The sequence below is a fragment of the Stegodyphus dumicola genome, chromosome 9, assembly GCF_044657685.1.
Source record: "Stegodyphus dumicola isolate Sdum_Otavi_A_Nest chromosome 9, ASM4465768v1".
NCBI lineage: Eukaryota > Metazoa > Arthropoda > Arachnida > Araneae > Eresidae > Stegodyphus > Stegodyphus dumicola.
Genome location: NC_140776.1, coordinates 71,399,833 through 71,418,647, shown reverse-complemented (window position 1 = coordinate 71,418,647; position 18,815 = coordinate 71,399,833). Strand labels below are relative to the sequence as shown.

At 33.2% G+C, this 18,815-nt stretch overlaps 1 protein-coding gene across 6 annotated transcripts in view; it reads left to right on the top strand.

Annotated features, from left to right (window-relative positions):
• LOC118199239 (alpha-tocopherol transfer protein-like) overlaps positions 1-15,219 on the top strand; it is a 61,569-nt gene extending 46,350 nt beyond the window's left edge. For all 6 annotated transcript variants that reach the window (XM_085823600.1, XM_085823596.1, XM_085823598.1 and 3 more), the window contains 4 exons: positions 61-306; positions 5,709-5,902; positions 8,701-8,811; positions 13,446-15,219. In XM_085823600.1, coding sequence (XP_085679726.1) covers positions 61-306; positions 5,709-5,902; positions 8,701-8,811; positions 13,446-13,625 — 731 coding nt within the window. In that variant the 3' untranslated portion in view covers positions 13,626-15,219. The remainder of the gene's footprint in view (positions 1-60; positions 307-5,708; positions 5,903-8,700; positions 8,812-13,445) is intronic.
• The last annotated feature ends 3,596 nt before the right edge of the window (positions 15,220-18,815 follow it).

Genomic DNA, 18,815 nt, shown 5'->3' with positions numbered 1-18,815 from the left:
CAATAATAAAATTTGTATGCATTTTTAATGAATTAAGTTCCATTTTTTTGTCTTTAATAGACGACAAGATTCTTGCCAATTTGTACTTCGATGACGATTTTCTACTCCAGTACCTGAGATGCCGCAAATTCAATGTTGCTCGGGCGTTTTCACAACTGAAGTCTTTCGTCAGTCTCAGGAAAAGAAACCCTGCTTTATTCACAAACTACCGTTTCGAGCAAACTGTGAAGTCGATGAGAAACAAAATTGTCACTCTTTTACCATATCGATGCCAAGATGGATGTGCTATTTTTCTAATCCAACTAGGTGAAACTTCTAATTTAATATGTGATAATTTTTACTTTGCAAAAATGCGCATATTACTAAGACAAATAGAGTTGTAAGTATTATGATGTAAGATCTGTGTTTGCTATTCCACATAAATTAAATTAGATCCTATAATGAACCTGGCGAATTCTCGCACAGGTGTGAATAAATAACCAGCACAGAAGAAGGGTGAAAATAACCTTTTATTGAAATCAGGTAATTAAAAGAAAGGCACAGTTTTTTTGCTTTACAATGGCACCGTCAACTTGTGGTGAAACTGAAACGTAGACTATAATTCAAATCAAAATCTAAAATAAAACAGTGCTGGATTAGCAGCTTAAGTTACGCCTAACAGGTTGACTCAAAATCTAACAGGCGTGACGATAATCCGAAATGGCCAAGAGGCTTACTAGCGTAACAGAGAGACAACAACGAAACGTGCGCTGGCTAGCAAAATCAATAAACTCCAATTCCAGTTGCCCTATCGCCGCGTCTAGCTTGCCAAGCATGCAAGCTGTTTACCGGCTATTGTAACACAGGTGCTTCAAGGATAGATGCAAGTACAAAAATGTTTGAGTGGGTTCAGAGAACAGGATGAAAGTTAGTGACTTCTTTGTCACGTGAGGGATGTGAAAACACATTTTACAGAATTAAACAGTACATAAAATATAAAATACATAGTTTCCCTAGAAAATAGACCTCTCTTTACATAATATTTACAAGTATATGCTATGTTAAAATAGCAAAAAGTCCTACAAAAATTGGGGGAAAAGATTTAGAATGCTTATAGAATATGGAGATGTAATAACAATTTTAAATCCTATGTAGGTCGGTTTTCGTTTAATATAAAAGCTGTATAAAGACGCAAGTGCCGATTTTCTTGCGGAATTCCATAGCTGTAAAGATTGAAATGATTCATAATGTTACAAACTTATGCGTCCTGATAGAATTGATTATTAATCTTGTGTAAGAACTTCGCAAGGGGTTCTACTTTAAAGTCATCATGAAGACACCTGTTCCTTACAGAAAAGTGGGCATATGTGATGATACGCAGGTATCTGTTGTGCACCACTTGTAATTTATTAAGCTCCTGGTTAGTAATTGTTGTCCAGACAATGAAACATAGGTCATTATTGGCCTAATAACAGAAAGCTAAATGAGTCTCTTCTTACCCAAACCTAGTGAAGAATATTTTCCATTGATGGGATAAGGACATTTAATGATTTTTAGAGCCCTGTCTCGTATGTTATTAACGTGGTGAGTCCATGTGAGACAATCGTTAAACAATATTCCAAGATATTTTGCTTGAGAGACGACAGAAATAGGTTCATTGAAAAACGTAAGTTTGTGATTTGGACGCGTTGATTTGAACTTTCCACGGTGTACACCATTTTTCAATGCGGGGAATGAAGTTTTGAAGTTTGCCGACAGCATGGTTCATATTTGCGGATGTCACCGCTAAGGCAGTGTCATCCGCATAGGAGGCTAAAGTAGAATTATTTTGCTGAATTTGTGGGAAATCTGCGGCATTAAATAGATACAAAAGTGGTCCTAGGTTCCAGCTTTGTGGAATACCGCTTAAAATAAATCTTTGGAGGAGTTTGCATGATTAACACAAACATTGATGTTCTGTTAATGATGAACGACTGAATCATAAGAAGCAGTTCTTTGTCAAAATGACAGCAGATGATATTAGAAATAAGTTCCTCATGCCAGACGCAGTCGAAAGCTTGCGCCACATCTAGCATGAGGAAAGCAACACTGGAGCGCAGAGCCTTCAAACTCTGTAATTCTCACTAGTTGTTCAGTAGTCTAAAGTTTGGCTCGAAATCCAAATTGCTCTGGTGGTAACGACGTAAGATAAGGTTGCATACGAGAAAGTAATATCCTTTCATAAATTTTTCCAAACACCAGTAATAAACTGATCGGACAATAACCAGCAAGTTTCGTGTGATCTTTACCAGGCTTTGGGATTAGAATCATTTTAGCACTTTTCGATGTCTTTAGAAAGTAGGAATGAAACATAAATGCATTTAAAATGCTTGTCAATTTACAAACAATATTAGTAGGCAGTTTATTGATTGCAATGTTTGTTATTCCATCGTTTCCCGGCGCTTTACGCGTCTTTAGTTTTTTAATTATTTGTGCAACTTTAGCAGGAGTGGCGAATTTTGGAATATTTTTAGCAGAAGAAGCCAGTAACGTACACGTAGTAACATGAAAAGTTCAAAGTCTCTATTAACTGGCCATTTATTTGGTGTAAATTGTGTTTCTAAGTGTGGAGCAAACATATCTGCTTTATCCTTATTTGAAGTAGCCACTTTTCCATTGTGGATAGAGCGGGCGATTTGAGAGGTAATTTAATTTAAAGTTTTTAATTAAGTCCAAAGTGCAAAGAGAACCATCTTGAATGCTGAGTGTGAAATTTTTTCGCCCCACATCTCTTCCTTATGCGGCCCACCAGCGGCCGAGCGGTAAAGTCGCTGAACACTGGTAGTTCGGTCCGAGGTTCGAATCCCGCGAACAGGCTGGCTGCATGGGCGTTTTCGTGGTTTTCCCCATGTGTAACGTGTATATGAGCCAGTTTTCCTTAGAACGTCCTCCACTATTTGCCCTTAGGCAGGGCTATCTGCCCTTGCCGAGGGCTATCTGCCTCGAGGCTTTGTCATAATCACTCACTCACACACACACACTATTCCTTATGCAGTTTTACGGCGTTTTTGATATCCTTGTTGAGGCAATTTATCGCTAGCGGCGGATCCCACGTGAGATGATAAACATTTCCTACGCAGCTTAGCTGTCTCATCAGTTGTCGAATATTACTGGGTAGTTGGAAAAGAAATTCATTTTTGTCTATAGTATCACTTGCTTCTTCTACAACATTTTGTATTTGATCCTGAATAAACTCAGAGATTCACCCGTTTAAATACTCACTTCACTACTTAACTTTAAATTTATATCCTGGCGAGAAAATGCGAGGGAAGATTGAGGAGTTCAGGAAAGGTATCACACTTAAAATAAATTTGTTATGCAAAATAGGGGAAACCGTACAATGTGTTTAATGTTTAGTACATGATTTAGTAATGAAACTAGAATATATAATTTATATGATATATATAAGTGCAATACTTAGTTATCATGCCATGACTATGCAAGTGAATTACATTAAGTAGTTCACAGCAGTAGTTAAAAATTCTGGGGAGGGCAACATATGCATCTTTAAATTCACAGCTTAACAAGTGAATATCATTAACTGCAATCACATAGAAAAGAGGTTTGTCTATGTAAAATTTTAAATTAGGCAAAAAACACAACTTTATTTGTCCTTGAACAAACCTTGAATAAAAATTTACGATTTCGAAGGCAATCAGATGCCGTTACCTATTCTTCAGGAGTAAAAATACTGCTGCTTATTTTATTATATATCGGCTTTTATATGTTTTTATTACATATTTTTGCTAATTTGTTACATTTTATTAATATATTGGCTAATAATAGATTTGAAACTTACTTATAGGATACTGACGACTGGCGTTAAGTGATGTCATCTAAAAAGCTTACGCACGACATGCTAGTAACGGACTCATTCTTAGCCTTTCAGTAGTTAGTATTGATGCATTATAAAGTAAATTGGAATAATACGCTAGTTTGGATTAAATAAGGTTATTATTATAATAAAAAAAGAATCTGATGCAAAATAATTCAAAAAAATATAGAATTATACCTTGCCAGCAGCTTATATTCAGCATTAGTTTCTAAAAAGGTATGATTTTTATAGAGCAAAATAACAGTCTCTGAACAGAAAAGCATTTATCTTGTAACTGGAATTGCTTTATATTGCTTTATTCAGTTTCTTCTTCAAACAGAGAATTCATATATTCATTCATATATCCAAGAGCCTCTAGAGCTGTTGGAAACTTTCTTGCCATTTTAACAATATTGATCTTTCAAAGACAGTTGAAATTTCCACTCAAGTAATAAACAGGCAAGTAACTGATCTACTTTAGAAAAAATATTCTGGATTGTTTCTCCACCCCCCCCCCAAAAAAAACGCATGTGCAGCTCTATAGAAAAGTTTCATCTGACGTTACAGATTTGAATGCTCACAGGGAAACCATCAGGATCCAAGGTCAAAAATAAACTTTGCAGGCTAATTTATATTTAGAACGTGTATCTGTGTTAAACAAAAGTACACCTGCTGCTACTATTGCCAAGAAACATCACAAAGATGAACCCCAGAAAAACCTATTTAGGGGTTATGTGACACTTTATTTTTGTAATATTTTAATTTATTTTTTAATTTAATACAAAAGATACCCAAAGAAAACTGCAGAATAATCTATTCCCGAACCCTTCAATATGTCACGCTAATGTCGTTGTATGAATAGCTATTGTTCAAAATTGGTTTGAAGGAATGTGATCCATGAATTGGAGGAGTGACCAGCAAAAAAAATGTTGGGGATCGGGCCTATTTACAGGACATATATAAAATGCAAATAAAATACCCCAAAATGATAATTTTTTCACAGATATTTTTATTTCTATAAATAAGACTATAAATCTACTAGCAGAAATGTATACATCTGTTTAGGAAAATATAGATTTAAATCCTAAATAACGGTTCAAAAATAAATAATTTTAAAGTGTTATTTTTAAAGCCCTTTTTTAAATGAAATAAATTATGACAGTCCATTTTTTAGCCTGAATATGACAGTTACATCTATTTCAAGGGAGTTATGCGAAAGTCCATCTTATTTGTTTACCTTTCTTTTCATTAAATAATGAAATTTAATTGGTCTGTCCTATATTTAGGACAATGGTCCAATATGGGTTAACTTAAGTAAATGTATCTGATTGCAGTTAATATTATGGATATGAATACAGATAGGGTGAAGTGTGGTGGACATCCATTGTTTAACCATAGGCAATGTCGGTATTGTTCAGCCACACTAATTAGCCACCCTTCACTGGGCCTTGGTGAGGCCCTTCAAGAGTCTCCATCAAGTGTTGCTTTGCTGCATAGCTCCATGCGTCTTGTGGACAGGAAGTTCGTTATGTTTATGCTTCGCTTTCTGAAATGTTTGTTCTTGAAAGCATTCTGATAAAAAGATGTATTTCACTTTTAGAGTTAGGATGTTTTAGATGACGTTCAGCTGAAAGGGAGCTGAGGATGGGTGTACGGTTATAGTCAGTACGACGATATTTTCTTCTGCAGTGCTATTAAAGACCATCTTAAGTGCTTCTAGCTTTGTTAAAAAAACTGCATGTACTAGAGTTATAACTATCATATAAATGATTACAATATCTTCTAATAAAAATAGTCGTCATTCACAATTTTTGGTATTATAATTTTCTGTAGCTGTTTTCCTTTAGCTGACTTGCATCTATTTTTTGTTCTTCAGATAACTGGGATCCCGAAGATTTTCCGCCAGAAGAGGTAAAACGAATGGTAGTAGTTCTGTTATTGCAATCACTCCGTGATCCCATGACGCAGGTGAACGGATTCAAAGCTATTTTTGATGTCAAAAGCAACCCAATCAAACATATTAGACACTGCACCCCACAAAACATGTACTTGCTGTACCATGGGACGCAGGTAAAAGGCATCAGAATATGATTTGTATTTCATTGAATAATTAGCTTTTTATGGCAAGTCTTCTTTTAATTTTAAAAGAGAAAAGAACTAAAAAAATAAAGATATTATATCTGCTGCATTTAAATATTATTCCTAATAGAGGCCACAATTTTGGAAACATTTTGAAAATTTTATATTTACATGCCGTTGTATACGTCATCAAATTCAAACACTTTATATAAAATAGAAAACAACTAAATGTAACATTTGATACGACACTTAATACTCCGATATTTACAGTATCAATAAAGGTATACATTTCCTTAACCAAACATAGTATATAAAGTAAAATTAAGAAATTGATTACAACTGAATTGAAGTTATTCACAATCTTGGCTCTGGCAACAGCAATGTATTCGCTTTCAGTTTAGAAAATTAAATCTGTTTCTTTTTATTTTACGCAAAAGGCACTTATATTTAATTAAATAAACATACACCTTTTCATTTTGCGGGTATCTATAAATTGTTTCCCATATCATATCTTGCTATAAATTCATTTTCAGTTCATGTAGAAGCACATCCAATGCATATATTTGTCTTTATCAAAAAAGTAACACTTTTTAAACATGCAGATTTACAAAGCACGAAAATTTCAAAATGTATTCCAAATTTTGACCAATAATATGGAGCAAGATAACCCTTTATTTGTACGTAAATATATGTCATAACGATCAATATAATGGTAATAAAGCACATAATTCTTTTCCCAAAGATATGAACGGAGTTCCTGTATTATGCAAAAACCGTTATCATGTGCATCAAATATTCTTCGTATTCATTTAATCGAATTCTTCCTTTCTCTTGATGGTGATAATATCTTAATACTTATTCAGATACAACTGAATCTAATACACGAATTCATGAAAATCCATTTGTAATTGTACTGCATAAATACAGTTTATTTCCTACTACCTGAATATCTTCTTGATTCAGGAAAGAATAGACGATCTATGAAGTAGCATATTTGGTCTCATTTTCTTCATTTTTTTTCCGCGTGCTTCAACTCAAAAATCATTTCAATTAAATTCTAAACGTAGCGATAAATAAATTTAAAAAAAATTATCATGGATATAAAAATTCATATCAAAAACTTACTACTTAAAGCAGCAATCATAAAATATGAAAACTGATATAATTTCAGGTATATTGTAAACTTAATTTAGTACTTCTTTAAAATTTAAATTTCTTAATTTCAAGAAAACTCTTTCAAAATTCTTGAAGATTTAAATTAAATCCTTGACAGATATATTTCGTACGATATATTCTCAGTTGAATATTCAGTTTCCAATTTTATCTGATACCTGTCCTCAGAAAGAACCATACCTTTGTATTGAAGGTATTGCTTATTAAAAAGCATATCTGTGGTATTATTAGCCCAAAAACGCGATAGCGCGAATAGACGTTGGTTTGAGGTTTTGCTTAGTCGATTATAAACGGTTGTATCGCTTTTTCAAACTGTTGCCACCAAATATTAAAGCACTGTATTATTTTTAAAGAAATTAAATAATGAAGAATCTGCATTATGTGCGTATGTTCCATACATTCTGAAAACCCAAAGGTACGTATTACCATCTAATTTTGAATAAAATATCCTCCATTCGAACATGTGCTCCTAGAAGCCCGAATTTTTTATTTCGTATTTTGTGAAACTTTAATGAACGAATTTTTGATTTACATACTAAACGATTTGAAAGCAATCAGTTACAACATTGTACGTATTAAAACATTGTTATCTCCAGCAAGTGAGACTGTCCATCGGAAATTTTAAAGATATGCTGTTTTTAAATATTTTGTGATTTTGGAGCTGAACTAAATTTTATGCTAAGTGCACATAATATCTAATATATAAAGTTAACACACAAAAAGTTAATAAAAAGAAGAGAAAAAAAGTTTTGCAAACCATTTTACTAAGAAAATAGCACTGATATGATGAACTGCGAAAAGATTGAAAAAATAGTAACATATATGCCAAACATTGCATCGGGAATATTAAACATATGCTGCTATACTGCTTTTAAAATTTTTATAATTTTGCTGAAGGGCTTAGAGCTAAGTATACGGTGCTTTAGAATAAAGCTAAGACAAAAGAAATGGGTCAGCAGGAGTGAGCGCAAAAGCAGACTTAGTAGACTGCGAGCTCAGCGAGAGCGTAATGAAACCTTAACAATCCCTTAGGGGGCTGCTGTTCATTTCTGAACCTTTTCAGACTTTTCCTTTTATCTTTTTTTTTTTTTTTTTCGCTAATATTCAAACCTTAAACTGTTTTTACAAATTTTAATTTGTAACAAGCATTACCGAAGTACAGTCTGTTTCATGTCTTGGCATAAAACAGATATATTTATGTCCAAAAAGAAATTAAAGTCATTAATTAAAACAATACTAATTATATATATATTTAAATAATAAATATACCTCTTGATTAAAATGTAAAATATGATAATCCTCGAAATAAGAAAATAATGGGACTTTAAACATACAAGTAACAAATACGAATGTACGTTTATACGTGAAAATAAAGCTTTAGTACAAACAATCTATTTCTCATAACAAAACCGAACGATCTATACATGGAACTTTTTATGGATAATTTAATATAAAAGTATTATAATCGTAAAATTTGCAATTCTGAAACTGATTTTGAAAAAGAAATGCTATAAACTTGACCAATATTTTTTTTTTAATTTTATGTTTGTTTAGTGTCTTAAATATTTACCTTAAATGATCATCATCTTCCTATAGCTTTTATTTATTTATCGCAGGAATGTTCTCCTGGGCGTTTTAAACAAATTCATATTGTCAATCAGTCACCGACCTTCAAAGCCGCCTGGCTCTTGATCAAGCCTTTTCTGTCCGCCAAATTGAAGAAAAGAGTAGGTCTTTATTAACTTTATCATACCTCTGATACTTATATTTTTGTGTATTTTCCAATTCCATCTATTGCATTGCACAGCAAACTAAATTAAAGGAATAATCTAGGCACATGCATTAGTAAGAGCATTTTCTTGTGGAATCAGAATGGAAATCTACATGAAATGCTTAATCCTTCCTTATATTATTCTTACAGTATTCTTTCTAATATTATTTGGTTGGTAAAAACGTAATTTCACTTTGGGCAAATAGATAGCGTTATGTTCGTTTTCTAAGTCTTCTGTCAATCTTATATATATATATATATATACAGGGTGTCTAAAAAATTTACTCACGCTTTAACTGTCGCTAACATGCTGCCTTTTATGAATTGCAAGTGTAATTAATTTATCACAGCATAGCAGGAAATGAACTTAGCTTGGAAAAGACGGAGTTTGTCCTGAAATGTTATGTGAAGACAGAAAACGCCATTGAAGTGTAAAGACGGTACAGAAGGGAATTCACAAAACCGCCACCAACAAGTCGGACCATTGCTCGCATCAGAGACAGGTTTGGAACAAATGAAACCATCCAGAACGTTAACAAGAAACCTTCTGGACTACCACACACATCCACGAGCCCTGGAAAAAAGAGCAGGTGCAGGAAACACTCCTTCTATCACCACGAAAATCTCTTCGACAAACTGCTCGGGAAACCCACATCTCAAAAGATAGCGTTCGCACTGAAAATGCTATGTATATATAGAGAGAGAAATGGCGACTCTGGTGCGCCAAATGCAACCATTGGATGCACGACACGCATATCCCTAGTTCGGATCGACGGAAATGTGAATGCAGATGGTTACATTTCTGACATCTTATGTCCAGTAGTTGCGCCCTATCATCGAGGCCTCCAAACGGCATGTTCTAATAAGATAATCCAAGACCACATGATCCACGTCATATTCTGATCTTCCTCGATACACAGGGTGAGTGAGTGAGCGCCACCAAGAAAGACCACTGACCTGGCCTTAGCCTCACAGTGTGTTATCTTCCTGGAAGAAACCATCTGCTCTCTGCTCCGGGAATGCAGCCGAATAGATGACTAAGAGTCTCATAAAGTCTACATGTAAGCTTGGATGTTGTTGTTCGGCGAAAGAGTATTCTGTTAGGAACTACTTAAAATTAAGCAATCAAAAGACTTTTAAGAATCGCTGTTAGAATAGACAGAAACTTGTGTTAGATAAAGTAAAGAAAGGTAGACTCTGCCTGAAACATTAAAACGCCGTGGATTTTCTGGACTTTCCAAATGTCTACATGCGGATGTTAATCCCGACATAACTGTCATATATTTATTGAGCTTTTGTAAAATCGTCGGTCTTGCATGAAGGAAAGACGTAACCTATTTAATTATTGCACATAGTTTTTTTTTCCAATGTCAGATTGTGAACAGTTAGAGTGTAACACAGTCCATTAATCTATACAAGGCCAGATGTGGTGGTCTTTATTATGGAGGCACCTAATGGGTGGGCCACTATCGCCTCCTATGAAGGGATGGACAGTTACAACCATACCTTCTCCGTAATTCGAACCCAGGCCCTTCGGTATCGCAGTCAGGCTTCCCTAACCACTATACCGTCTGGGCGGCTATTATTGCACATAGTAAACTCCAAAATAAATTAATTAATTAAATTAAATTAAATTTTAAAAAGATTTTAAAAAAATACTAGCGCTCAAACGTAATTTAACGCAGATTATTCTTCATTGTCCGACTCTTATATAAAAACATTTAAAAGATTGTGTACCTGTTATCACTAAGGTAACAAATTCCTGCATAATTTAGTTCTTTGCGCAAACTTAAACTGAAGTTGTTTTACAAATTGAACCATGCATCTACATTTTCTTTCGTAGTACTTGCAGACAGGATAATACATACATTAGTACAAAACTGAATATTAAAGTGAAAAACTAACATGATACTGAGTACAGAAATACAGAAAGCTGATCCCTAATGCCTGCACACATAACACTTAAAAATGCATACGTAATACATGAAAACTAAAACTGATGAACATAATACATAAAACTGATCATTAAGTAATGTTATGTAGTCTAAATCCTAGCAAGTACAAATTAACCTTCATAGTACAGGCATAGAAGTAATAAATACAGACTTGAGTACGTTAAAGTGAACATAAACTGTAAAGTACAGCACCACACTCAGTAAAACTGACATCTTAAGCACTTAATGCTGATCACTAGGGAGAGATTCAAACACACAGCTGATTACAATGTAGAGTTCGTCACAATGTAAATGCTAATTTACAGTTGAACGTGAAGAATCTTAAGAACTACTGAGCGAATAATCGCTTAAGTTCGTGTGAAAAGAAACAACAGGATGCAAGGGTAAATAACCCTTTATTATTGAAATAAGATTTAACAGAATTCCGTCTTGGAGTGTACAATAAAAGCCGACACTTGGGCTTGAACTTAAGAGAATAAAAAGTAAACTAAAACTAATCTAAAGAGATATGGCCGAAGCTATCAAAGTTTTAATGGAGTTGGCCCCTTAAACACGAGATGACTGCTAAGCTATCAAGGGCCTAAGTAAGGCCGAGCGCGATAACCACTTTGAGAGAGAGTAGCCAAAAAGGCGGACACGCCCTAATCAGAAACTCTGATTGTCTCTAACTCAGCAAGTAGAAATTCGCAGTTAAATACCGCTCTTCCTCATTATGTATTCAGACGTGATTCCAAAACTATGTTCTGGCCGGAAGTAATAAGTTTAAGTTAAGAATTTGACAGGAAAGAAGTTTCAACTCAAAATGTAACTGTTAAAAAAGTTAACATAATCCTTACAACATAAATACAGATATCTGTTTCCTAATATTCACATGAAAAGTTGAACATTTATTAAAATTAAGAAGGCAAAATGCCATACCAAGAATAATATCATTCACAAACTTAAGTTTGATAACATAAGTTGACCTTCCCTTCTTGAACCTACTTATCACAAACTTGTAATTCAAATATACAATTAATGAGTGTAGGAAAAACACACTGCATTTGAAGATTTTATTGGATCAATCTTGTCTTTCGAGTCCTTGATCTATACATTAATTTCAAAAGCAAAATTTTTAAAGAATATAGGCAGGCTGTTGCCATAGTCCTAATTATCTAAGTTAGTCTTGAGCTGAGATGTCCGAGGTGTGTGCTCCGCATAATTAACATATTGATTTAGTGTTTCTTGTCAATTTTATGATTCAGAGCGCCATATCTGTCAACCATTGAAAACATCTGACCATGGGTTGCTGAGAGACTGAGCCGCCACTCCTCTTCAGCTAATATAGTTGATGAAGTGTGGCACAGACATGAAACAGCATGGAATGAGTTGCCTGTTTATGTCATCCAAAATCGGTTCGCCTCCATGCATAAGCGGGTAAAGGCCAGCTACTTCTATTAATTTTGCACCCCTGTAAACCACCAAACTGCTTACAAATTTAAACATTTTATCTTTATGCTATACTGTTTAGGTACAATAAATATCTTTTCTGTATTAGCTTTCCTTCATGGTGTTACAATTTTAATGGCCAACAGTGTAAATACAATACATACGCAACTCCTTAGAAACAACACAATTTGCAACAATGTCGATAACTCCCAAGAAGAGATAACTTAACGTGGTCAAAATTTTCTTAGAGAATAAAGCACCTTCATTCAAAATTTCTCTCTTTAAGGAAAGTTGGTATTAACTACATTTTTTTAATTTATTATCAAAATTGAAATGATAATTATCAGAAGTAATAGTTGGATGATTACAATAAGAAATTTAATGTAAATATGTAGAAACATCTTGTAATTTTTTTCTTGTTTTTATTTTAAGTTCTTACTTTCTAATCCCCTTACTACCTTGCAAATTTAAATAAACTGGAAAACTTTACTTTTTGCTAAAACATCGAGGCTCCTAGTTTCTAAGACGTTCTGAAGCCCAACTGGGTAACGACTTTTATCTTTTATAACTTGATTTTTCCTTTTTCCTCAAATTGAGACCAGCTAATTTTTCTCGTTTTAAGATTTTACAGTAAACATTATCATTTAGAAAAGTTTCATCTGTTGCAATGTGTGCGTTGCCACACTTCTTCCTCGTCGTTTGTACTTTTCCAAACATAAGCATATAATAGGTGTGCTTAAACATTGCGAAACGTTGTCTGGAGTAATTTTCTCAAAAATTTAATTTCAAAATAAAATAAAGCAAAAAAGAAGCTTAAAAAGTGTTCTTTTTAAGAACTTTTAAAATTTCAAAGAAATCATTACTATGTCAAGCAAATTATGGGAGATGTAATTTATTTTATGAAGAATTTCTTATCTAGCAACTAACTGTATTAAACGTATACAGAGGCGGATTTATCAGGCCGAGCAACGCGTTTCGAGGGGAACCATAAATCTTTAATTAAATTTTTAAATAAAAAAAGCATACTCTCTGTTTTAAAATAAGAGATCTCTCAAAGATCAGTGCAGGGCTTCAGAAATGGAGGACTTAAGTATATGAATACTCTTTTGCAATTCATAAGCTACTGTATTAATTTATTTGCACTTATTCATTTGCATTCTTAGCCTGTTAACAAAGCCATAAATGAAATTTCACTTTTCTTTTGCAGATGTATTTTCACTCTACTTCCGAGACGCTCTTTAATTTTTTCCCTCGTGCAGTCTTGCCCGTACATTACGGTGGTGAACTGGAAGATTATGATATGACAAACTGGCTTAAAAGTGTTATGCAGCCGGAAAAATTAGCAACTATTGGAGGCGGAGTTGCTCCTGAGAAAAAGGCTAAATGATTTTTTACCCAAAGCAGATCTCTCCCACTAACGCGATCTTTTTCCTCTTCTACAAGTCAGGAAGTTGACTTCAATAACTGCTGCACACTGTTACAAACAATGTGATGCGAACAATAAATAAAAACACATCGCAATATTGGTATGAGTATTGCATGCTGAATGAATATGTTTAATATGCCTTTACTGTATTTTACTCATTCAAGAAAAAGGTTTTAATCTGCACAGAATTTGAAAGAACTCCAAATATTTTTCCTGTAAATAGCAAACAATTCAGTGACCTGTTTCATTGTGATTAAAAATGCCAGGTTAAAAGCAAAGAAAATAAGGTGTTAGTAAAGCATTTAAAAAGGCCTTCTATAATATAATTATATCAACAACTAGTTGATACTTAAGAGCTTGAACAAAAATAATCTACCCAGCAGTCAAGTTTTAACAAATGCAAGTTATGGCACCGTAAAACTTTTTTTAATTTATGTTTAATTTATGGTACTTTTAAAAAATGTGTTATGTCGTTATGGATACTTTATTTCATCAAGAATGAACATAAGAAAGTTAAACGTTTCTTACATACTACTATTTATATTTTCATGAAGTCTTACCGATGAAGATAATTTCTTATTAATGAAGGAAATAACTGACGGGCATATATCTTTTGGAACAATTCATTCTTCACATTTGTCATTTGTGAAAAAGAAACGTATGTAATTTTATAGAATCTGCTTATATTAATAACATATTTCAATTAAAGATCAGCAGAGGGCCGATCTTTGACTGAAAACAGGATGAATAACTACTATTTTGTGATTGTTTTATATATTATCTCTACTTCAGTAACACCTTTTCGTTTATTTATTGTCTTCCAGCATTCATTGACAGTTTTCTTTCATTCTTAGATAAATGTCACATTAAATATTACATTTGTTCTAATTAGTTTATTATTATTGCCGTTATACTTATCTTATTACTGTAATTAAAATAATATCTATTACTATTACTTTTATAATGTTTTGAAATATACAAACAATATTAAAATTTTTTAAAAGTTACTGTTATGTTGTACTAATGGTATGAAGTAAATGACACAAATGTACAGTTTTTTAAATACTTCATAAATGTGATTCAGGAAAGAAAAGCAGTGCAATATTTGATTGCTGGGAAATAACAAAGCATAATATATTTTTACTTTGTTCATCATGATGACAAACATTAAGAAACATCTAAATTATACATGTGAAATAGTTTACAAATTAACTAACTGAATCAAAATTTTTAGTAAAGGAGAAAAAAAATATTTGCAAGCACAATATATCTAAGAAATAATGTTAATTAATGATTAAACTAAAAGAAATATGATATTCTAAATATATTAATTAAATAGCTAGAAATTATAGCTTTAAAATTTTAAATATTACTTCTTAAGCGCTTTCAAATTCATTATAGTGTTGTTTTTGCAGCCTAAAGAACAGGTATTAAAATCTGAACCGATGTAAGTAAGATCCACCAATGTAAGATTGTCTAACATGTTTTTCCATGTACCCATGGAATCAAGATGTTTTTGTCTTTCGTATAATAAAAAAATAAGTTAAGTGACTCATTTCTAAATTTTGATTTCATTCTGAGTGCAATTTTTATATAAATTGAATAAAAATTTAGGGAAATTTACGTAAAAATTATAGCATGTGTATCTCAGTTACGACTAACAGCTTTGAAAAACTGGATAAATAAAATTTATGTTGGGAAATGGTATTTTCCTAACAAAGAGCTTTCAATACATACATTCAAAGATTAGATGTTATTGTGTAAGAGATTCTCTATCATGTAATTTGTATTTCTCAAGTTAAAATAATCTCAGAATATACAGAAAATGTGATCAAAATTAAGCATTCGTTCAGGGAAACATTTTCGCTGTAATGAAAATTAGAATATATCAAAAAAATGTATAATGTAAAACAAAATGTAGACTTTTGTGTACTTAAATGATATTAATAATGGCACTATAATGCAACAATCGAATATGATCGAGGATCGTCATATAATCGATATTCTCTTTTTGTTTAATATCATCCTGATCGATTATGGTTTTTGTTTCTTTTTTTTTTCCTCTCTAGTATCATTATAATCAATACTTGTTTTCATTTAGGTTGATAATCTGATGCAAATCGAGGCATAATAAACTTAAAAGCTGTGAAAAAATTATTTTTTTTCTTTGATCTATTAGAATGTTAAGAATGAAATCATACAAATAAACAAATAAATAAATAAAGAAAAGAAAATCTGAAATGTTTCAGATTTTTAATTACGTCCAAAGAGGCGTTTAACATTTTTTGTGTTACCTTTATTTATTATACATCATGTTCTCCGCACTTAAATCATAAAATTCAGTTCAAGAGCAATATCGAAAAATAATTTTAAAATGAGCATATCTTTAGAAGTTTCGATACGCAGTCTCAAGCGCTGGAGATAAAAATGTTTTTTTTTTTTTTTTTTTTTTTTTTTTTTTTTTTTCTTACAAGGTGCTGATTCTGTGTTTCAAAACAAAGAATTTGTTAATAAAAATTTCTAAGTTTACAATGAAAAAATAGCATTGCCAAGCATTAAATACATCATTCCCGATTCCAAAAATTCGTGGGAAACCAACCCAAGACACTGGCAAAAGTCTCGCGTTGGAGATAAAAATGCTTTATTTTGAAATATGTTTTTACTGAAAAATAGATTCATATAAAGAAGAATGCCTGTTTGTGTGTTTGTCTGTTTGTTCGCAGCATGGATTTCCGATCAATTATGATCAACTTTTCTGCCACATTTAATGGACTAAAATTGAATATAGGTGAAATATTGGACGGAACTTGAGATTGTTACGGATTTGGTATTTAAATAGCTAATGTTAGTAGAATTATAAATTAAATTGTTTTATTCCCCGTGGCAGGGCAGCGCGTCATGAATATTAAGAGAAAGCTAAGCCGGAAAATTAAAAATACAAGAGCTCATTTAACGATTAATAAATAAATATCTCTTTTTGATTTCGACAAATTGCTAGAATATTATCGTGCATTTAAAAAGCTTATATAAGCGACATGAAAACCTTTCAGTTAGATTGCAAGTCACATTGCCCCGACCATGCATTGGTCAAACTTCAAGAAATGATTCCAATTATTGAGGGTGTAGCCGCTGGAAAACCAGAATACAGCTCACCAAACACAAGATTCTACTCAACAGGAAGTATCGGAAAAGAGCGGAAATAAAGACTCAGGCCACACTCTTCAACCATCCTTGTCCCAAGAATTAGCAAGGCAAATTATCTTGGAGTCACATTCAATCATAACTTTACTTGGAAAGATCATATGTCACAGGTTTTGGGAAAAGCATACAGGATCATCTTTCAGCTATCTCAGAATATACAGAAAATGTGATCAAAATCAAGCATTCGTTCAGGGAAACATTTTCGCTGTAATGAAAATTAGAATATATCAAAAAAAATTTGAGCTCACTTTTGAGCAGGGGTTCCCCCTGCTCAAAAGTGAGAAACTTTCTCTTCTTCTGAAGAAAAGACTTTTTCTCTCGGCCATCCGGCCGATTTTTGACTTAGCCTTTCCTGCCTGGGCTAATAGTAGATTGACCCCCTGGACTCGGCAGAAAAGTATTTTCATACTTTCCGTTGTTTTTATGCTCTATGGAATACTTCTGATGTAACCAACTCGGAGAACTATTTTTATAAACATTTTGAGTGGTTGCTTTCTATATTTTGGACGTTTCTTCCAGTATTCATGTGCGAAATGATATTTCTGTCGTTTGAACTCTGGACTTCGCAACTGCCGCTGATCGGCTGGTAGCTCCTGGCCCCCAGATGCCTGTAGATTCGCAAATATTTATTTTCGCTCTTAAAAAATTGACTGTCTATTGTATATAATGTAAATAGTGAAATTTTACTTGATTCTTCTTTTGCTGTTGTATGTTTTACTTTGTACAATAGTTGGAAAGTTAAAAGTTTCGGACTCGCCACCACCACGTGACCAGTCTCATGCGTTGCTTTGCAACGCATCAAGGGCTTCTTCTTGTATCACCTCTTCAATTTTACTCGTATGGAGAACTCTCATCCTCGGATTTCAACATATGTCAGGCCCAGTCGAGATTCTCTGAGGATACTGGCAGAGCAGGAACGAATCATCCTGCTGAATGCCAGGAAAAACACCAAAGTATCAAAGTATCATTTAGTTAGTTGTTTTATCCGTTTGTTTAGAAAACTGCGGTTGTTTAATGCAGCGAATTCGCGGATTAGCTTTCTTTACGTTTCTCTGTTTTGAATTAGTTCTGTTGAATGTTTTTAGTAATTTAAAAGATAACTACTGTGAGATATTGATATATTTTACAAATATCTGAGGGAATTTAAACATTTTTTGTGTTTTTATTTGTTGTGATAATAATAAACTTTATTCATTCTTCATCGGACTGGTCTATTCAGTTCATGACGAACCCGTAGGTACGCAACAATTTTTGGTGTCAGAAGTGGGATATTGAATGCCAATAACAAGAGCGATGGAGGAGCAGTTAAGGCAGCTGATGGCAGCTTTTGCTACATTTAAAGAAGAGATGAAAGATTCCGTTAAAGCGGAGATGAAAGCAGTCAAAGAGAAGATGGATGCTGGTCAAGAGGAGATGAAACTGGGCCAAAAATCTGTTAAAGAAGAAATGGAAGCCTTTCAAGCAGGTCAAAAAGAAATGAAAACGAACATTACTTGCATAATTGAAAACAAATTTGAGGCTAATGGAAGGCAGAATAGACGCGGTTGAAAGTAAAGTTGGATAATTTGAAGAAAACGTTTCTTCTGTAAAATAGCAAATAGAAGACAGAGTTTCGGTCGTGGAACAACAAATAGGTTACAGAGTTGATTCTGTCAAAGAAGAAACAGAAGAGTTTATCGATATTTATCTCCAATCCATTTACAACCTTTTGGAGAGATCATTCGGAGAGATTAAGCTCAACAGTTTAAAGATAAACGTATTTGGACGCCATCCTGTGTTACCCCTTCAAACTGCGTCTGGTGGTGAGATCGACATAGCTGAGAGGTTAAGCGTGAACCACACATTTGGAAGTTCCGCCTACCCATCACCCGGCATATGTGGCGGATATTACAGATCCATGCATTATTCGGATAGGACTTTTTAATGAAATACAATTTTTCCTTAGATTTC